The sequence below is a fragment of the Tursiops truncatus genome, chromosome 4 (assembly GCF_011762595.2).
Source record: "Tursiops truncatus isolate mTurTru1 chromosome 4, mTurTru1.mat.Y, whole genome shotgun sequence".
Classification (NCBI taxonomy): Eukaryota; Metazoa; Chordata; class Mammalia; order Artiodactyla; family Delphinidae; genus Tursiops; species Tursiops truncatus.
The window spans coordinates 1,430,107-1,452,071 of NC_047037.1; the positions used below are offsets into that span (position 1 = coordinate 1,430,107).

At 35.7% G+C, this 21,965-nt stretch overlaps 1 protein-coding gene across 3 annotated transcripts in view; it reads left to right on the top strand.

The window, feature by feature from the left end:
• The window catches only part of TOP2B (DNA topoisomerase II beta), a 66,923-nt gene that overhangs the window by 20,383 nt on the left and 24,575 nt on the right, over nucleotides 1-21,965 (top strand). For 2 of the 3 annotated variants that reach the window (XM_019948619.3, XM_019948617.3), the window contains exons 2-16: nucleotides 778-948; nucleotides 1,765-1,855; nucleotides 3,194-3,257; nucleotides 8,383-8,528; nucleotides 9,369-9,466; nucleotides 10,182-10,394; nucleotides 13,806-13,979; nucleotides 15,885-15,986; nucleotides 16,069-16,206; nucleotides 18,085-18,223; nucleotides 18,540-18,697; nucleotides 18,830-18,955; nucleotides 19,885-19,995; nucleotides 20,081-20,186; nucleotides 21,673-21,782. In XM_019948619.3, the coding sequence (XP_019804178.1) occupies nucleotides 778-948; nucleotides 1,765-1,855; nucleotides 3,194-3,257; nucleotides 8,383-8,528; nucleotides 9,369-9,466; nucleotides 10,182-10,394; nucleotides 13,806-13,979; nucleotides 15,885-15,986; nucleotides 16,069-16,206; nucleotides 18,085-18,223; nucleotides 18,540-18,697; nucleotides 18,830-18,955; nucleotides 19,885-19,995; nucleotides 20,081-20,186; nucleotides 21,673-21,782 (1,947 nt within the window). The remainder of the gene's footprint in view (nucleotides 1-777; nucleotides 949-1,764; nucleotides 1,856-3,193; nucleotides 3,258-8,382; nucleotides 8,529-9,368; nucleotides 9,467-10,181; nucleotides 10,395-13,805; nucleotides 13,980-15,884; nucleotides 15,987-16,068; nucleotides 16,207-18,084; nucleotides 18,224-18,539; nucleotides 18,698-18,829; nucleotides 18,956-19,884; nucleotides 19,996-20,080; nucleotides 20,187-21,672; nucleotides 21,783-21,965) is intronic. The other variant, XM_019948618.3, reaches the window with a different exon arrangement.

The window sequence follows — 21,965 nt, forward strand, 5'->3', positions numbered from 1 at the left end:
ACGCCGCCATCCCCAGTCCTCTCCCTGGGATCCCACTGAAGCCCGAGCCTCAGCTCCCAGCCCCGCCCGCCCCAGCGGGTGAGCAGATAAGCCTCTCGGGCTGGTGAGTGCCGGTCGGCATCTGTCCCCTGTGCGGGAATCTCTCCACTTTGCCCCCCGCAGCCCTGTGGCTGTGCTCTCCTCAGTGGCTTCGAAGCTCCCCCTGCACCACCCGCAGTCTCCACCCGCGAAGGGTCTTCTAGTGTGTGGAAACCTTTCCTCCTTCACGGCTCCCTCCCACTGGTGCAGCTCCCGTCCCTATTCTTTTGTTTCTGTTTATTCTTTTTTCTTTTGCCCTACCCAGGTACGTGGGGACTTTCTTGCCTTTTGGGAGGTCTGAGGTCTTCTGCCAGCATTCAGTAGGTGTTCTGTAGGAGTTGTTCCATGTGTAGATGTATTTCTGGTGTATCTGTGGGGAGGAAGGTGATCTCCGCGTCTTACTCTTCCGCCATCTTGAAGCTCTTCCAATATTTCTTGATTGAATAGTTGTAGGCTGTTCTAGCTATTCTGGTAACTATGTATACCTACTTTTTGGGCTCAGTCAAAACTGCAGTTTCACACTATATTATAAAAGGTACTAGATTTTCAGTAAATAGACCTGTGTTCTCTTTAGAACTTAAAAATCAGAGCCTGAAAGATAATTTTGTTGTTAAAGAGAAAACCTATGTTATGTGTCCATATACATTTTAGTTTATCCCTTGGTAGGTTATTTAAATTTGATTTTTTGGTTAATTTTAGACTCTTTTTGATCAGAACAATGCTGCAAAAAAAGAAGAGTCAGAAACTGCAAACAAAAATGATTCTTCAAAGAAGTTGTCTGTTGAGAGAGTGTATCAGAAAAAGACACAACTTGAACATATTCTCCTTCGTCCTGATACGTACATTGGGTCGGTGGAGCCATTGACACAGGTAATTATTAAATTTTACTGAAATTAGATGTATATCTACTTTTTAATAAAATTTTGTAAGTATATGCTCTGTGAGTACACAATTTCATGTCTCTGGTAATAATAGAAAGTAGGGAGAGAGATCTAAGAGGTAGAAATGTCTTAATTTTTCACTAGAAATTAAAAAAACTGGGAGCTAAAAACTATCTGAGAAGTATAGAGACGTATAAAGTAAAATGGTGCTGTGTGAACTTTTTAAAGGTTCTGAAGTTCATGCTGTCGTTTATTTTAAATTCTAGAATTTATATATACACATTGATGACTGTTGTTTAATGCTTACTATGGACTTGGCTTATGCATAGCAATTTTTTTCTAGCAGTTAAATTTAAGTAAGTTGCTCAGACCTCTCAACTAGTGAGAGCTGGTATTCAAAGCTAGGTGTCTTTGACTCCAAAATCATGCTGCATTCATACTGTTTACTCTGCTACTTATACTACAGAAAAATATAATGTGTGAAGTAAAAGTGTAAAGTAAACATATTTTTTTTCCTATTTTACTTAAATACTGTTTCTAACAATTTTTGGTGCCTTATATTAAAGCTGACTTTATGTATGAGTAAGAACACAGACTTGATACAAAATGAGCAATTTCTCAATTTTGAGGCTATTTAAATTGAAGCTGAATACAGCAAGGTTGACTGCAGCTGAAGTAGTATGTTTTTCTACTTTGAAGATCTAAGTATTTACAGACAAATGACAAATGTGGATTTATGCTTTGTAAAATTGATGTTAAATATTTTTTACTCCATAAGTTCTTTTGAATTTTTCTCTCATTGCAGCTCATGTGGGTGTATGATGAAGATGTAGGAATGAATTGCAGAGAGGTTACCTTTGTGCCGGGTTTATACAAGATCTTTGATGAAATTTTGGGTGAGTACTTGCTTAAGATTTAATGCATCTGTTTCTATTGATATCATTATAATGTCCCTATATATGTAAAACCAGACTTATAAATTTTAAAGGCATATCTCTGGTTTTTATGCTGAGTATAAATGTTCTTCGGAAAATCTGTATTACCTGCTGTAATATGTTCATATCTCTGGACGTCATGTCTTTGTGCTTTGGTTTGTTTATCTGTAAAATGCATGTGTTGTATTTGATCAGTAATCCCAGGGTCATTGTATGGTCCTGTATGTGCAGTCGTCTGGGGGCTGCTCACATCCCAGTCAACAGGAGAGGGCATGTTAAAAATATAGATTCCAGGGCCTGATCCATGCAGATTCAGTCGGTTTGAGTTGAGACACATAAAAATGGGTTTTTCACCAACACATTAGGTATTTCTATTGGACAACCAGGTTTAACAACCATTGTTCCAAATACCTCTGTCCATTCCAAATCACATGATTAGTTAAATCACAACGAAGTGTGGATACCTGATTGACTCCTAGGGCAGGCTTGCACTTTGGAAACGTTTTTAGCCAAGGATTTTCTATAGAGACTCATCAGTGCCACTTGAGGTTTCCTACCAGGGTTGTTTGGGTCTCTTGAAGCTTCTTTTGGTCTTTGGGAAAAGGATAGGAGAGTAAAACTGGTTACTTACGTTTTCACTCTTTCACTGGTACTTTTCACTCTTGTCTGCCAACTATCCGCCAGTTTTACTTTTAGGTTACACAGTGTTTATCAGGAACATATTCCTTCTGTGATTGAAGTTCAGTTTGACAGCTAGCTAACCACTGAAGCTGTGGTTAATGTATGCAAGTATTATCAGTTATAGTTCATAGAATTTAAAACTTTGATTTCTAAGCATGCTAAAGAGTGCTTTTCTAATTCAAAAATAACTGGTTTCAGCTCAATCTGTCTATAAAATCACTAGTTTATTGAAGGAGAGCAAGAGAAAGTAGTTATGTGTTGCCAAGATAAAATATAATTAAACCCAATACTTTACTTTTAGACCTGGATAGGGGTTTGTAAACTGCAGATGTTTGTTTTTACTTAATTTGTTTTTCAATATCATAGAATCATCCTCCCCCTTTGTTTTGTGGTAGAAGACATAACCGTAATTTGGTGTGATATAAAATTTAAGAATATTATTTGGAAAATAAGATTTTGTATTAGAAATTAACAATATTATTTTCATTAACTATTACCATATGTAAATGTTGATATTAAGTAGTGATGCACATGTAGCTGTATGTTTATTTATGTATGTCCTTATATGTTTATTTATTATAACTATTTTGTTACTTATCAAAATATTTAATTTTGTAGTTAATGCAGCTGACAATAAACAGAGGGATAAGAACATGACCTGTATTAAAGTTTCTATTGATCCGTAAGTATATTTCAAGTTTAATTTCTTATGCTAAGTTGTTTTATTCAGATGTTCAACTTCGAACATTCCTCAAAGGAATAATGCATACAGTTAGTACTCTTGAGTTTCTTGTTGCTTGAGACCTTGTTATTTTTGTCTCTTTTGGCCAGAATGCTACTCTCTTATAGTTTCCTCTGTCATTCATGATCTTTTTCTCCAAAGTATTCAGTACTTCCTTATGGGAGCACTTGGAGACAATTTTTCTCCCTCTTTGATGCTGTGGATACTGTTTCAGCTGCTAGAATAATCAATCTTTTCTTATTTTTGCTTTGGTACTCAAGGCTACGGGCTATTGTTAGTACTATTCCAGTTACATTATGGGTTAAATTTACTTTTTCATAACCAACATTTGGACTTTTCCATTTATAACATTTGTGAATTGGGAACTGCTGGTATTATAGAATATATATACCAGGTGCTTAGCTGATAACTACAGTGATATTTTTTTTGGAGGACTGAGGGGGAGTGAAAATAATAAAGTATTTCTAACTTAAAGCTTTATCCTGGTTTCACCAGGATGCTTTTGTGAGATATTATGTTACATTTATCCTTTATAGTTAGTAATTTAGCATGATTTTAACATGAAAATTTTCTTTAACATGAAAATTCAATAATTCAGTTATAGCCTTACTGTCAGTAATCTAATTTTAAGGACATGGTTAAGATAAATAATAAAAATATAATTTATATTTGGTTATACCATGAAGTTGACTGTATCTTATATGAAAATATTACTACATAACTATACTGTTGAAGTTCTTGATTTTTCTTTTTCTTCCTTTTTTTGTTTTTCATTTGCATCATTTCTATAACAAATAAATTCTTGAGAATCTGTATGGTAAGATGCACAAGACACTTACAAGTTGCAACTTAGGCAGACATTTAAAAGGAAATTTTGTCTGTCAGGATTTCTTTTCTTCCATATTTAGGAAATTAGTTAAAAATGGTATCATTTATTATGTTTTAGGAGAGCTAGTAAGGAGTAACAGATGTTGAATTTTTGATATCTTTAAGCTTTTTTAAAAATCAGAACTGAAAGACTCTGAAAACTAAGGAAGAAGACCTTTTCTTAAATACATTCATGGTGAACATGGTTACGATGTTTGGTTCCTTTATCTTAATTGCTTTGACCACATTGATCCAATAATGTGGACTTTAAGAAAAAAGATTAGATAGAACCCCATCATAACAAAGTGATCAAGAAGTGAGCTATAAAACAGCTCTGTAGACCAAATAATGACTCTTGGTGGCAGGCTTTACTTTAAGTTTATTACAGATTTGGGACAAACTAGTGCCTTTATTGCTCTCTTTCTAACTCCCTTTTCATTTAGCAGACATTTTTGTGTGAGTATAAGAGTGTCATAGAATTATAACTAAATTTATTTGGTTCTTAATGGGAATCAGATAACAGTTTCTTTTTTCTTATTTATCTCTAAGTCATTTTAACTGCTTCTGCTGGAAAGTTCTTTTATTTCATACAAAATATGTATATAAAACAAAAATTCATAGTTGACTATTCCAAGGAAAAAAGGGTGAAGGTAGTATATTTTTCACCTCTCCTTTCCTATTTTACTTTTGTTTATAAATTATTGATGAGACTCTTGAACCTTTCTCCTGCTTTTAATTAAAATATATATTTTATACACACACATATTTAAAATTGCCAACAGACAACCATTTTGGGACATGTTGATCCTTATATTTTATTATTTATTTATATTTGTTAATTTTGACAATAACATTTTGACTTTTGTGAATATTCTCCCATAAAATCATTCCTTATGTTTTTCCTTTACTACATATATTACAGAATTCATGCTACTTTTATTAAAATAAATTTCATTTCAGAGATGCAATTTTTGCTTAAGTTAGATTTCTAAATTAAGAAGTCATTTTAAAGCAGAATTCAGATGGGGAAAAGTGCCATTAGGCTGTTTATTTTATTGACCCATTTTTCTCTGCTGTCCATTTTTTATATTCTTTGGGTTTCATTCTTTTTAACATTTTTGTATAGCAGATTTTATTTTTCTTTGTGCATGTGTGTACATGAACTCTTTGTGTAAAAGAGAGGTTAAATTTTGATAGTTAATGGGTTAAGTGTAGAGGATACACAGCACAGTTTAGCTCTTATTCCTCTTTTGATAATACTCTGTGACGTGGGAATAAAATTTAAGTAAACAGCCATGGTTGTAAAAAAACAAAACAAAACAAAAAAACAAACAAAATAAAAGTAGGAATAGATTAGCAAGGAGTGCCATGCAGAATTTGGACAGCAATTCTAGAAAGAGAATTTGAAGCAACTGCTTACAGGGGAGCTTAAAACCCATTAAATAGTATAACATAATGGTTAGTTGTTATTGAAACAACTTATTTGTTGGCATCTGTTTGATTAAAATCAAATAACTGTGGAAAGCACATTAACCAGGGTTCTGTTTCTCCAGCTTATGTATTTTTATTTATTCAGGGTTGAAACTTAAAGCTGTAGCTTTCAGTATACACACTCATACTGAAATATATGTACATATATGTATACATTTTTTAAAAATCGCCTTCTGTATACTATTTTGTATCTTTCAATTTTTATTTGACACACTGTGGGCAGCCTTCTTTATTAACTTATGTAGATCTACTTAATTCTTTTTAATGTTTCTAAGTATTTTATTATGTCAGTATGTCATCATTGTTTAACCTCTTTCCAGCTAATGAATATTGGATGTTTAGATTGTTTTCCAGGTTTGTTAGCTTTAATTATTTTGAAACTTTATTTATAGCTTATTCAAGGACATCATTCTTAATACTAATGTGAAGATTATTGATGGAGCAAAGAATATAGTTATAGAATTCTGAATCATTGTTTAGAGATTATAGAAATAAGTACCAGATCTAGGAAGTGAAATAGATTGAAATTTTGTAATAGGTGACTTTGATAGAAGATTTCAGTTTCATACTCACACAGGCTTATAGAATGTACTTGATATCAAGCCTCATTTTTTGAAACTGTGATGAAGATAACGCATTTACAAAGTGCCTTATTTTAATTATAGTACCACATGTACTAAGTAGGATGAAGAAATTTTAAGGGTTTTCTCATGAGTTTATTGACTTTTTGTGTCATTCTGAGATGTTTAATATCTGTAATTTTCCATTCGTTTTCTTTCTTCATTTCCTTCAGAATTTTTCTCCATAGTTTTAAACTCCATGAAGTGTCTTGTTAAAAAAAAAAAAAAAGTGCTTAATAAGTTACAGGTTTTAAGCCCAAGCTAGGAACTATTTGGAAGTCTAAAAAAGTAATGCAATACACAGCCCTTTTTCTAAGGCCCACTATTTTGACATCTGCATTTAAAAGGACACACAAGGTAAAGTACAGTAGCTAATTTGAAACCATTACATACTTAAATATTCAGCTGTGTATTCTGTAGAGAGTGTTTACCCACAAGTGAGCTAACCTAATTATGTCCTGAGGTCTCTTGTAAATACTTTCGATTTTTTTGCAAGTTTCAATGTAAGGAGGGTTGGGAAACGTTGTTTTAGGCTGGGTAAAAGGCTTGTGGGAGAACTGAAGTCGTAAATTGATCCTTGAAGTTAAGGTAAAATTTGGCTAGACAAAGAGGGGAAAAGGTAGTGTAGGCAAGGGAAAGACCAATAAACAAAGAAATGGAAGAATTGGGAATGAACATGGACAAGTAATAAAACTGACCTGCAGGAAAATAGGATGCATGTTGCAGAATAGTGGTAGCTCAGTTTGACTCGAAGTGATGATATGGATAATGGGCCTGGAACATGCAATAGAAGACACTTAAACTACTGATGTGTCCTGGAGCAAACAGTAGTGTGAGGAAAGCTGTGGTATCAGAATATAGTTAAGGGGAGTGGCTAGCTCTGTGTTTTAGCAGTGTTGCAGTAACAGTATTTAAGGTGATGCTAATTTAGACTCCTATACTGGCATTTGGAATGAAGGAAGGTCGGATACTGCTGAAACGAATCTAATAGGACAAATTAATGTCTTGATGATTAAACGACTTTAGAGAATGATCAGGAGATATGAATAAAAATGATATCAAAATTTAAGTCTCCGCGATTCGGAGAGTTGAACCTATATTGTAGAGCGAGGGAAAGAAGATGATGTGTTATTTTTTATTTTCTTTTTCTTCTAAAAATTTAATTAACTTCCTCCTGGATCTTTGATTTTCATTTTGGCTTTTATAACTTTTTTTTTAGTTGTAATAACTACTTCTAGTAGCTCTAGAGAGATTAAGCTATGTATGTGTGAGTGAAAGAGTGTGTCTAAGAATAATTGTGAATCAGATTGGCAAATGGTAGCTTTTTAAGGTAATTCTCAGTGAAGTGTGTTTCTTTGCACGTTTGGCTAAGTGGGTAAAGGCATCGTAATATATACTACCCTGAAGCGATAGGGTAGGCAAAATTTTCCATCAGGACTGTGGCCTACGTCAAGTTGCTGTTAACTGTAGGAACCTCTACTCCATACCATTTAGGACTAAAATGGATGGTTTTGTGACTGAAAAACCTAAAAGACCTAAAATAGGTAATACTTAACATATTTTAAAACCATTAAGGTTAGTTTATAACAATGACTGCCACAATACAAACAACCCTCTAACATTTAGGCGGAGAATGGAGTACATTTCAGGCTGTTTTTCCCTTTCTGTCTGCCCTGCTCAGCAGTCAGGTAGGAAATAAAAATGGCCGTGGTCACTGGCCCTGCAGAGCCTGGGTTCACAGGTGGCTGACTGGTAGGGTGAAGCAGGAAGATCATGGCTAATATGTATGAAAAGAAAATGAAATTGATAGCTGGCTTGTTATAAAAGCTTCACTGCTTTTACTACTGAGAAGAGTTTCTTTTCCTGAGAAATTTTGCAGTATTACCTGCAGATCTTAATTTGAGTTATGACTCAGGGATAGAAATGTGTGTCCTCAGCAAGCATTTTCTTGGAAGACAAGTGAGTGTCTCCCAATTGGTAATGGCTGGCAAACTCAGGTTTATTCTGGGTTACATTACTTTTGATGTAAATTAATTGATATAGCTTATAACTATTTTAAGCTCTAAACTCTGCTTGTTTATTTACAGTGAATCTAACATCATAAGCATCTGGAATAATGGGAAAGGCATTCCGGTAGTAGAACACAAAGTAGAGAAAGTTTATGTTCCTGCATTAATTTTTGGACAGCTTTTAACATCCAGTAACTATGATGATGATGAGAAAAAAGTAACAGGTAAAGTCTGATTTAGGCTGATCAGAATTTTTATTGAAAAATATTGCCCTCTTACTATTTCTATATAAAATGTTACAGAAAAGGAAATCTGTATAGTTTTATTATGAGAAAATCCTTTTCAGAGTTAATATATAAAAAACTATCACGTTTAATTGTTTCCTTGGTTATAGTCTGATAGAGACTTAACTCTCGTAGTACACTGACTTCTGCTAGAACTCCTGGGGCTCTAACCTGGCTAACGGTTTGGGTTTTGAATTAGAGTCCTGATGAAAATAAGATGTGTATGATTCCTGTTTATGTGAATTTGTTTTTACATAAGCACCATGTCTTTTGGTATCAATTAAATTGCTTTTAAACTGATTTTTTTAAGAGAGTCAAGATTGAAAGCCTAGACCCTATGAATAGAGTTGAAAGTGCTTTGACCAAAACCAGATGTTTTTCTACTTATTTACATTTCCTAAGTAGATTGATAATTTTTTTTCAAAACCAAGGCTCTAGGAAGTTATATAGATTAAAATTTTGTAATAGAGAAGTAACTTTGATAGAAAGCTCAGATTTCATACATAGACTTACTGAATTATAGGAGATAAAAAGCTTAATGTTTTTGAAGTTGTGATGAAGATAATCTACAAAATGCATATTTTAATTTTACTATATGTGCTAAACCTTAATTTTATTTTTCTTTAAATGAAAAATCTAAATATACTTTGCATTATCATCAATTGATTATTTCAATAAGTGGAAACTGTTTTGCAACAGACCTGCTGTATGGTAGGTGAGTTAACAAAGTTTCTTTAAAGTCATTGTCATTAAACCTTTCACATTTAATTGTTTTTACAGGTGGTCGCAATGGTTATGGTGCAAAACTTTGTAATATTTTCAGTACAAAGTTTACAGTAGAAACTGCTTGCAAAGAATACAAACATAGTTTTAAGCAGGTATGATAGAAATGTGCCTAATTTTTTTTTTTTTTAAATAATCATGTTTGTTGCTTTGCCAAGATAATAGACCTTAGGTAAATTGCAGTGATACCCATATAACTTGTTTTTAAAGCATTAAGCAAGTAATCAGAGTAAAAAGACTTCAGAATGCCTGGGATATTTTACATAAACCTATCTTTCTCCTATTCCTTTAAAACAAACGCTTTACTTAACAGACTTTTCCTTTAACCTATTTAAGCAATAGGGAAAATATCCTGACCCTCACAGGCAGATTGAAATACATCTGCTTAGCATGTTTGAAAAATTCCTTGTTGATTTGTCAAATTTACATTTCAAAATTTTATATTTCACTTTTGTAGACCTTTGAAAATAGTTTGAAATTTTACATAGGCTAAAATAATTTTGTCAGGAAAAGCATCATATCTTTTTATTTTTGTAAAATTCTGTATGGTCATGTTGAAGAATTTGAAAGATGTTTTAACTAACAATGTATAAAGTTGTGCAGTTTATTTTGCTTATTTTCAGCATGAGGTTATAATAGTAGTATTTAAAATTTTCTCATTTATAGTATCAGTTTCAAGAATTTGGTTTGCTGTGAAGCTGGAAAACGGATATAGTTATGGTAAATGAGTGTTATCTCATTAGCTGAGTCTTTATGTATTATCAAATATAGAAGCATTATAGAAACATTTGAATATTTTTTCTTTTACAGACATGGATGAATAATATGATGAAGACTTCTGAAGCCAAAATTAAACATTTTGATGGTGAAGATTACACATGCATAACATTCCAACCAGATCTGTCCAAGTTTAAGATGGAGAAACTTGACAAGGACATTGTGGCTCTCATGACCAGAAGAGCTTACGATTTGGCTGGTTCGTGCAAAGGAGTCAAGGTTATGTTTAATGGAAAGAAATTGCCTGTAAGTGTCTTCTAAAATAGTTAATGCTTTGTTAATTCGTAGACAGCTTATAGTTAGATCTTGCTTTTCAAATCTAATCTGTTAATCTCTTTTGACCAGTGTGTTTAGATGATTCACATTTAAAGTGATTATTGATACATTTGGATTAAAATTTACCATCTTGCTATTTATTCATTGTATTTGTTTGTTTCTTATTTCCCTGTATCCTGCCTTCTCTGGTTTTAATTGAGCTTTTTTTTTTTACGATTCCATTTTATCTCCTCTATTTACTTGTTATTATACCTGTTTTTAAAATGTTTTTAGTGGTTGCCCTAGGGTTTATAATACACAGTTGTGAATGGTTTGAGTCCACCTTCAAATAATTTATCACTTCATGTGTAGTGAAAGGACTTTACTTTTTCATGGAAAGGCATTTTATTTTAAATATAGAAGTGTGTACATGTCAATCCCAAACTCCCTGACTATCCCTCCCTCCACCTTTCCCCCGCTGGTAACCACAAGTTTGTTCTCTAAGTCTGTGAGTCTGTTTCTGTTTTGTAAATATGTTCGTTTGTATCATCTTTTTAGATTCCACATATAAGTGATATCATATGATATTTGTCTTTCTCTGTCTGACTTCACTTTTATGATAATCTCTAGGGCCATCCACTTTGCTGCAAATGGCATTATTTCATTATGGCTGAGTAGTATTCTATTGTATACATGTACCACATCTTCTTTATCCATTCACCTGTCGATGGACTTGTTTCCATGTCTTGCTGTTGTGAATAGTGCTGCTTGAATAGTGCTGTGAACATAGGGGTGTGTGTATCCCATGTGTAGTGGAGGGACTTTATAACAGTACATCATACATTTCACTTTTACATGTGCTATAAACAACAGAAGAAGAAAGAGAATGAGGTGGAAGAAATATTTGAAGAAATGATGGCAGAAATGTTTCCACAACTAGTGATGTTGTTAATGCTTTAAGCAGTCAGTTATCTTTTAGAGTAATTAAAAATACAATAAAGATTATATTTTACCTTCATTTATTCCATTTCCAATGCTGTTAATTTCTTCGTGTAGATCTAAGTTTTTGATCTTAATCATATTCCTTCTGCCTGGAGATTTTCCTTTAATATTTATTTTCTGTAGAATAGGTATGCTGGCAATAGATTCCCTCAGTTTATGTTTGTCTGAGAGAGTCTTTCTTTTCCCTCACTCCAAAGGATACAAAGTTTCACTGAATGTAGAATTATGGGTTGATAGTTTAATTTTTTCGATACTTTAAAAATGTCACTCCGTTGTCTTCTTGCTTGCATGGTTTCTACTGTAGTTCATATCCTTCTTCCTCGGTAAAGTGTTTGTTTTTCCTCCGGCTGCCTTGAAGATTTTCTGTTTGTCTTTGGTTTTTGAGTATGCTATGCTTAGGTATATATATGGTTTTTTGTGTTGGTTGGTTGGTTTTTCTGGTGGTGTTTTTTGGTTTTCTTGGTACGTAGTCTCTCTGGTGTTTTCTGAGCTTCTTGGATCTATTGTTTGGAGTCTGTCACTAATTTTGGAAAATTTTTGGCTGTTACTTCTTCAAATATTTCTTACATGCTTTTCTTTCTTTTCCTTTTGGTGTTCCAATTATGCATATATTGTAGGGTCCCAAGCTCTTGGACGTTTTGCTCTGCTTTATTCACTCTCTTCTCTTTGTGTTTTAGTTTAATTTCTATTGCTCTATTTTCAAGTTCATTGATCTCTTTCCTCTACTGTTTCAAGTCTTTTGCTGAGCCTGCCAAAGGCATTCTTCTTGTCTTCTGCTGTGTTTGATTTCTAGGATTTCCAACTGATTCATTCTTAAAGCTTCTGTCTCTGCTGAAGTTACATATTGTCTGCCTTTTCCACTAGAGATTAACAGATTAGCCATAGTTATTTTAAATGTCTTATCTGATAGTTAAAACATCCGTGACACATCTAAGTCTGGTTCTGATGATTGCTTTGTCTTTTCAGACTGTGTTTTTTTCTTGCCTTTTGGCATGCCTTGTAAGATTCTGCTGAAAATCAGCAATGTTGTATAGGGTAATAGATACGGAGTACCTAGGCTTTAGTGTGAGGGTTTATGTTAATCTGGACAGAGATTGGGCCGTATTTGCAGTCTGTTGTTGCTATGGGCACCAGATACTTTAGATTGTTTTTTGTCCCTTCTTTTCGCTTTGGGCCTTCCCTTGGAGCTGCCCCTCAAGGAGGGTCTGTCTCGTGTTGCTCTCCCAGCTGAGAACCACTGTTGTTATCGGAGGCCTGCTAGCCTGGTTGTAGGTTGTGGAGACCCCCACGTCTGACTAAGTCTCCGGCTTCAGAGCACACAGTGAACCCGTGTCTCAGGGGCCTGGCATTCACAAGAGTGTCTGCCCCTCCGTTGGAGGTGGGGATTGTCCTTTTGTCCTCTGTTCTCTTGCCCTAGTTGCAGCAGGTAACCGCCAGTGTTCTCATTCAGTATCCTTTAGGCTCCCTGCCCTGCGGAATAAGCCTTTTAAAAATGTAAACTTAAATGAGATGGGGGTGAGGTGGGGTGGCCCGGGGCAGAATTACTTCATCCCAGCTGCAGTGATACTTCACCACGGCTTTCCAGCCCTGGAGTTGCTAATTGGCTCTATGGCCTTGCCCCCTGTGGATTAAGGGGTTTTTTGCTGTTGTTGTTGTTTGTTTTTCTTTTTGATAAGGGAGATGGGTCTGGGTGGGATTCCCAGTGGCTGCTCTTCTCCCCCAGCTGGCCCCATGGGGGGAACTTGTTCTAGATTCTCTCTGATCTGCCCTGTGAAAACCTACTCTACGGTTCCTGGAAAAGAGTAGGAACCCTTTGACCACAGCCCTCAAGTTCTTCACACACTCACGCAGGTCCACATGTGTCCTGTAGCAGTTAATCAGAAACTCTGGCTTAAGGCTCCTATGGGCTTATATAACCAAGTAGCTTCTGTCCCAGTTAAGCAAAAGGCTTAGGTTCTGTGTCTCCCTACAGACACCTGTCTGTCTTCAGACTTAGGATGGCCAGCTGTCCTGTGATCCCAAGCTTTTGAAGATACATAAAAAATTTGTCACCTGACCAGCTGTTTTCTTGTAAGGGAGAAGAAAACTTCTTCTTTGTCCTCTACATGTCAACTCAAACTGGAGGTCTACTTGGTCATTTTAAAAATTTAAACTTTTGAAAAATTTTATAATAATTTACCTGTCCAGCTGTCCCTTCATAACCTCTCTTTGTCAAGTACATACGGAAATGAATTCCTTTTTAAAGGGCAGAAATCAAGGAGTAGAATAAGGTTGGGATCTGCAGATTGAGAGGTGTTGTGAATGAGGGGAAATGAGAGTATGAGTACCTGTTGGCATTCACCTAGTTCAGCTGCCAGTAGGAGAGAAATTGTTTCTTGTTTTTGTTTTCCAAATTATTAGGTAAATGGATTTCGCAGTTATGTAGATCTTTATGTGAAAGACAAGTTGGATGAAACTGGAGTGGCCCTAAAAGTTATTCATGAACTTGCAAATGAAAGATGGGATGTTTGTCTCACACTGAGTGAAAAAGGATTCCAGCAAATCAGCTTTGTAAATAGCATTGCAACAACAAAAGTAAGTACACTAATTCTGTTTCCAAGTCAGTGGTAGAACAGTGCTTCATTCAAAACAATAAAATAAACAACAAAAACAAAAAATACCCAAATCTGCTTTTGTGAAATCAAAATTGACTTATGAAAAGAAAAGCTTATTTTCTATGAAATGGCTGTCTTATAGTTTAAACATATAAGTTTATATGATTAAACATATAAGTTTATATAAGTTTATATGATTAGTGTTGATAATTGAATACATTTATATTTTATGACATTTAGAATGATAAATTCCTTATTCTGTGTTCTCTGAGTTTTGAGTGTAAAAGAACAAATAATAGGGGATGAGTCTGTTTTGGTGTCAGATTGTGAAATGTGTTAGCTGCCATTCTGAGGAGTTTGAACCCCTTTCTGTAGGCTTTTAAATTTCCAAATCAAATGAAACTCTTCTCATCTGTAAGCATTTATCCATTGACCATAGTAAAATATTAGGCACGACAAGTGTGTATTTTAGAATAAGCTAACGCAGTGATCTGTCACTTTGTCACTCTTGTTCAAGTTTGAACTTATTTTTTTTATTTTCTATTTTTTTTATAATCTAGCATCACTTTCTCCAGTCAACAGAAATCTGTATCAGATATGATTGCATTTTGTTATGTGTAACAGAAACCTAGTATACAGTGGTTTATAAACATGTAAAGGTTTTATTCTTCCTCGTATGACTGGGGACTGATGGTAGGCAGTGTTAGTCTGGTTCGGTGACTCCAGAGTGTCATCAGGGACCTATGCTCTTCCTGGCTTACTCTTCTGCCACCCTTAGCATTTGGCTTTCGTTCTCATGCTGCACCCTTCCAAATTCTAGGGAGAGGGAATGAGTTTGGGCAAATGCATATGCCAACTAGAGCCTCTCCCCTTTGATCAAGAATGCAATAGTTTTGGGGCTTCCCTGGTGGTGCAGTGGTTGAGAGTCTGCCTGCCAATGCAGGGGACACGGGTTCGTGCCCCGGTCTGGGAGGATCCCACATGCCTCCCAGAGGGCTGGGCCCCATGAGCCTTGGCCGCTGAGCCTGTGCGTCCGGAGCCTGTGCTCCGCAGCGGGAGTGGCCACAACAGTGAGAGGCCTGCGTACCGCAAAAAAAAAAAAAAAGAAAGAATGCAATAGTTTTTCTGGAAGCCCCATCCAGTAGACCTCTGCTAGCATCTCTGGCTAGAACTGGGTCAAGTGGCTACCTCTAGCTGCGAGGGAGTCTAGATTGGTGAATATTTTTAATTGGGTATGTTGCCAGTTAAAAACAAACAAATTGGGGTTTGTCAGTAAGGTAAAAGGAGAGAATGGATATTGAATGGACAACTGTCAATGGCTGCCATGGCCCCTAAGTGTCAGTCTTGTGAGTGTTACTGCCACCACCAGGCCAGTGTTTATTCTCACTTCCATGTTTCTTTTTTTTTTTTTTTTTGTGGTATGTGGGCCTCTCACTGTTGTGGCCTCTCCCGTTGCAGAGCACAGGCTCTGAACGCGCAGGCTCAGTAGCCGTGGCTTACGGGCCCAGCCGCTCCGCGGCACGTGGGATCTTCCCGGACTGGGTCACGAACCCGTGTCCCCTGCATCGGCAGGCGGACTCTCAACCACTGCGCCACCAGGGAAGCCCTCCATGTTTCTTTTTATTCGATTGCTTTCACTTTGTATGGAGTCTTATGGAGTTGCTAATTGGCTCTGTGGCCAAAAAGACTTTATTTTTTAAATCCCAACTCTGGCATTCTGAGGCTCATCTTAACTCTTTGGAAAATAGGGTTAATAATACAGTCATACTGAATTCACAAAGTTGTGGTGAAGATTAAACACTCATTCTAGAAAAAAATGAATATGTAACTATTTTGCTACCTTAACTATAGAAGATTCTGGATTCTATTTTTTTTCCGTCTTCAGGGTGGACGGCATGTGGATTATGTAGTAGACCAAGTTGTTGGTAAACTGATTGAAGTAGTTAAGAAAAAGAACAAAGCTGGTGTGTCAGTGAAACCATTTCAAGTAAGTGATGTTTTATATATTCTGTTGAATTATTAAATAATATCAGTTCTGATGTTAACCTTTTTTGATATGTTTTCAACAGGTAAAAAACCATATATGGGTTTTTATTAACTGCCTTATCGAAAATCCAAGTTTTGATTCTCAGACTAAGGAAAACATGACTTTGCAGCCCAAAAGTTTTGGATCCAAATGCCAACTGTCAGAAAAGTTTTTTAAAGCAGTGAGTAAAATCTGTATTATTTTTCAGTGTTTTTTATTTTGTTTTTTTATTGAGAGTTGTTTAAGTAGTTTTCCTGATTTATTCTAAATCATTCTAATTATTTAGATTAGTTTCTTTCTTATATTAATTGTGGGTACAGGCATACTTATACTAAAAACTGGTATGCTTGATTCTGAAAACTTCAGAGGGTAGATAGACACTGTTTCATAAAGCAGTCGATTATTTTGTCAAGCATTAAAGTGGGGACTCATGTAACTAATTGTGTTTTTAGCTTCGCATTGTCCTTTATAAAGACAGATTTGCCTGTAAAAAGTGTACAGGTCCTCATAGGACTCCTGATTTCAACCTTTCTACTTACTTCAAATTCATATACTGATTTTTACCTTTATGTAGTTTTTTAAAAAAAATTTTGGTAACATATGCATAACAAAATTTACCATATTCTATATATTTTAAAATTTCATTTTACTTTGTGCATATTTATTTAGGCTGCCTTAGCTTTTCTGAAACAAGGTGAGAGTATAAATAAATAATAAATCTTATATTTATAACTGAGCCTTGTGGCTGCTAATAATTTCTCATAGCCTCTTATGTATCAGCAAGATTTGCCTCAGTTCTCTTGTTCACCAGGACCATCAAACATATATTAAATGATCATATCTAAAATGCCATTAAATATGTTTGCCCTGGGAATGTAAAGATGAATAAATTACAGCCTCTCCTCTTTGGAAGTTAATAGTTTTTTGGAGGAGTATCATGTAATTGCAGTAGAACTAATATTTTTATCAAATTCTGGTATTGGAATTTCAAAGGTAGGGTCTTACAAACAAAAAGAAAAGTTGTTTTTTAGGTTTTAGTTAAAGGCCTATAGAATAGTACTGTTGGGTCTAAGCATAATGAATTCTGAATACAGATGACCCAGTGTTAATGATAGCCCAAATTTCTGCCCTCATTAACAGTTGTAATTTGAGTTTAGATTTTACACATTTTCATTTTTGGCAGAGAAAGTTTAGATTTGACAACATAGTTCACTTCTTTTTATATCTGAAACATTCCAGAAAACTGTTTCATACACCTAAAATCATACTACCCAGGTTGATGAAAAATAAATAACTCCAACTTTGTTTGGAGGCGCTTTACTTTTTCTTGTGGGGAGGTTGGGGGGAGGTTTGACATCTTGTCACACATTAATTCACTGCAGAATGACACATATGTAATGTTGAAATCCTTAGTACCAAACTTTTAAAAAATAAGGACTATTCATAAGGTTTTTTTTGTTTTGTTTTTGTTTTTTTGGCCACTTCATGAGGCACGCGGGATCTTAGTTCCCCAACCAGGGATTGAACCCGTGCCCCGTGCAGTGGAAGCACAGAGTCCCAACCACTGGACCACCAGGGAATTTCCCATAAGATCTTGAGTTTATTCTAATATTCCCTTCATGTTAATATTTCTTTGTCATAGGGAATTCAAGATTCACATTTTTGTGTTGAGGGACATCAAAAATGTCAGTGTCTAAAATTTCCCAGGTAGTAAATTCAAAGGTGGATCAGCTTTTACTGTGTTAATTTTCACAAAACTAACTTGTAACAAAAGCTATGTGTATTTCTTATGGAGTTTATTGTAATAGAATCTTTTTCATATGAAGTAAGGTCGACCTTTTTTTCATGTGTTTACATTTCAGTACAATAGGTCATTGTGAATAGCTGCCTGAGTTGTTTTTACTGTAGTTAGAATAATATTTACCAGCATATATCACAATTATTATCATCACTACTATTGTTTTGCCTTATAACTGCACAGATTCCAAGTATTACACTAATTTTAGCTAAGTGTATAAACTTCTGGCTTGCTTGTATATTATTACTCTTTGATTTTTAGGCCTCTAACTGTGGCATTGTGGAAAGTATCCTGAACTGGGTGAAATTTAAGGCTCAGACGCAGCTGAACAAGAAGTGTTCATCAGTAAAGTACAGTAAAATCAAAGGTATTCCCAAACTGGACGATGCTAATGATGCTGGTAAGGTTCAGATTTTTTTTTTTAGATTTTAAGTTTGTGTTTATTCAGTTAGAGACTGTTTTAACTTTCCACATATAGAGCATAGGGTTCTAAGTTCAGAGTATGGTTTTACTTCACTAAAATTGCCATATGTACCACAGATTACTAATTTTCGGGGGGCCGGAGTTCCATAAAATGCACTTAATTTTTAAGTTACCCTGAGCATGGTGTAAGATGCTCTTACAGCGCTCCGTGGTCACTGCGATCATCAGTCTCTCGGCTCCGCGCTGTCATGGGCGGACTCGAGAACTTTGGAATGTGTGTCCTCTGCCCCCAGGTGGCAGGCACTCCCTGGAGTGCACGCTGATACTGACGGAAGGGGACTCTGCTAAGTCGCTGGCCGTGTCCGGACTGGGCGTGATTGGGAGGGACAGGTACGGGGTCTTCCCCCTCAGGGGCAAGATCCTCAACGTGCGGGAGGCCTCTCACAAGCAGGTGCGTATCTGCGCCCGTGCCCGCGGCACTTGAGTGCCTCGCTAGCACTGTGAACTTTATGCGTCCCTGCGACTCACCTTTGGTCTCTGGAGACACTCTAAAACACTTTCCATCCTTTTCATGTTTGCACAGATCATGGAGAATGCAGAAATAAACAATATCATTAAGATAGTTGGTCTACAATACAAGAAAAGTTATGATGATGCAGAATCGCTGAAAACCTTACGCTATGGGAAGATTATGATTATGACTGATCAGGTTAGTTTAAAAGTTGCCACATATTAAAACATACCTTTTTCAGAATGTCCTTTTGATATTTGTTTCATGAAATTTGTCCCAAGATGGTAGACGCGGAAGTGATTGTGTTTACATCCGGGGGAAGATACTGTTTAATGGCACAGTTTGTGTGAAGCACATTCTACATTATCTAATTTATGGTAACCACCTCTTTGGTTAGGTATTTTAAAAATATTTTTAAATGCAACAAGTATGGGAAGAGTAGAACAAACTGTAGTATTATGGGGTTGAAGCCCACCTATCTATAAGCAGGAAGGAAATGGTGAAATTTACAAGAAAGATTAATCAATAGGATAATGGCTAATATTTGTATATGATGGCATAATTTGGCATGCACAAAAAAAGTGGAGGACCTGAATAGTGAAATGGTAGTAATTAGGAAAGAAGTAGAAAATTGAAAAGGAAGAATTCCACATGCATCCAACTGCTTGTCTCTTACATCCTCTAATTGAAAGGATTTTGAGAGAAAATATTCAATGAGCAGCTGCTGTATAGTTTTAAGCAGAAATTTATCAGTTTTTATGTTAAGAGAAGACTTGTGAATACCTGTACTCCATGGATTTCTCCTTCCAGTGAAGTAGCATTATAACCCTGTTTCATTAATTTCCATCTTTAAATCATTCTTTTAGTGAAATCTGGGCAAACTATTAAAAAAATGGTAGCATATTTAATGACAGAAAGATTTAGTCTGTCACTTTGCTATATTCTTTATTTGAATTTTAAGAAAAAAATTCTTTACGGTGATCATCCAAAGAATGTTTTGTAAAGCACAGTTGTAAAATTTGAATGGAATTTTGCCTCATTGCTGCATTCATACATCTAAAAATTTGGTTTTGTAAGTAATTATATTTCATAAGTTATTATAGCACTCTTTACTAACATTTATTTAGGATCAAGATGGTTCTCACATAAAAGGCCTGCTTATTAATTTCATCCATCACAATTGGCCATCACTTTTGAAGCATGGTTTTCTTGAAGAGTTCATTACTCCTATCGTAAAGGTACTATTTACATTAATATACTTTTATACTGTTGTCTTAAACAGTAGCAGAAAATCTAATTTTTTTTTTTAATTATTCATTTAAGGCTAGCAAAAATAAGCAGGAACTTTCCTTCTATAGTATTCCTGAATTTGATGAGTGGAAAAAACATATAGAAAACCAGAAAGCCTGGAAAATAAAATACTACAAAGGTTTGTATTCTAAAACACTTAAATTTTGTGAAGTTACTACTGACGTAAATTTATTTTTATGAGAGCATTGTAAAATATTTTGAGAGTTTGTCTCTTTTAGCTTTTAGAAACAGCTATGGCTGATTTTTAAAGAATTGTTAGGGGGCTTCCCGGGTGGCGCAGTGGTTGAGAGTCTGCCTGCCAATGCAGGGGACACGGGTTCGTGCCCCAGTCCGGGAAGATCCCACATGCCGCGGAGCGGCTGGGCCCGTGAGCCATGGCCACTGAGCCTGCGCGTCCGGAGCCTGTGCTCTGCAACGGGAGAGGCCACAACAGTGAGAGGCCCACGTACTGCAAAAAAAAAAAATTGTTAGGGAAAATTTTATGTAAGTAGAGAGAGTGGTATAATGGGCTTCCCCGTGTTCTTAAACAGTCACCATTCTGCAGCCAATCTTGTTTCATCTGAACTCTTGTCATTGCCACCCCATTAGTTTGAAATAACTTCCAGGCATTAATTATATCTATGCTACTTTAGTATGTATCTCTAAGAGAATTTTTTTTATTGTCCATAATACCATTATCATACCTTTCTTTAATAACCTTAAATATTCAATCCAGGTTAAAATTCTCCTGATTGTATTAAAATGTTCATTTTTATAGTTTTTATTTTTTTATTTTTTTTGAATCAGGATCCAAACAAGGCCCACACATTGGTTTTGGTTGATAAGTCTATTTAATCTTAATACATTACTTCTCTTTTCATATTTTTTTCTTGTAATTTATTTGTTCAAAAAGTTGGATTGTTTGTCCTGTGTAATTTCCCATATTCTGGATATTGCTCATTATCCCCATATATATATTTTTTCTTGTGGAGAGAACATTTTAAGATCTTCTCTCTTAGCAATTTTCTTTAATTAATTAATTAATTTGGTTGCACTGGGTCTTAGTTATGGCATGTGGGCTCCTTAGTTGCGACTCGCGGGCTCCTTGGTTGCGACTCGTGGGCTCCTTAGTTGTGGCTTGCCGGCTCCTTAGTTGTGGCATGTGGGCTCCTTAGTTGCAGCAGGTGGGCTGTTTAGTTGTGGCTCATGGGCTTCTTAGTTGCGGCATGTGAACTCTTAGTTGCAGCATGCATATGGGATCTAGCTCCCTGACCAGGGATGGAACCTGGGCCCCCTGCAATGGGAGCGTGGAGTCTTATCCACTGTGCCACCAGGGAGGTCCCTCTCTTAGCAATTTTCAAGTATACAATATAGTATTATTGACTGTAGGCATTATGCTGTACATTAGATTCCCCAGAACTTACTCATCTTAAACTGAAAGTCTGTACCCTTTGACTGACATCTCCCCATTTCCCTCTCCCCCCAGCCCCTGGCAACCACTGTTTTACGCTCTGTTACTATGAGTTTGACGTAGATTTTTTTTTTTAGATTCCACATATAAGTGAGATCATACAGTATTTGTCTGTCTCTGGCTTGTTTCCACTTTTATTTTTAAAATTGTGCAGGGTTGGGTACCAGTACAGCTAAGGAAGCCAAGGAATATTTTGCTGATATGGAAAGGCACCGCATCTTATTTAGATATGCTGGTCCTGAAGATGATGCTGCCATTACCTTGGTAACAAAGTTCATTTAAAAAAATCTCTCCTAATATCCATTCCCTCTTTCTGCCATACTTTTCTTCCAATCTTGGTTTTCTGTGATAAGTCTCTTTTAGAATTCTAAGCCCAACCTAGTTAATCTTGGTGTCATTCCCCATCACCGCAGATTATGCCCTGCTTTCATAGTTCTTTAATTCAGA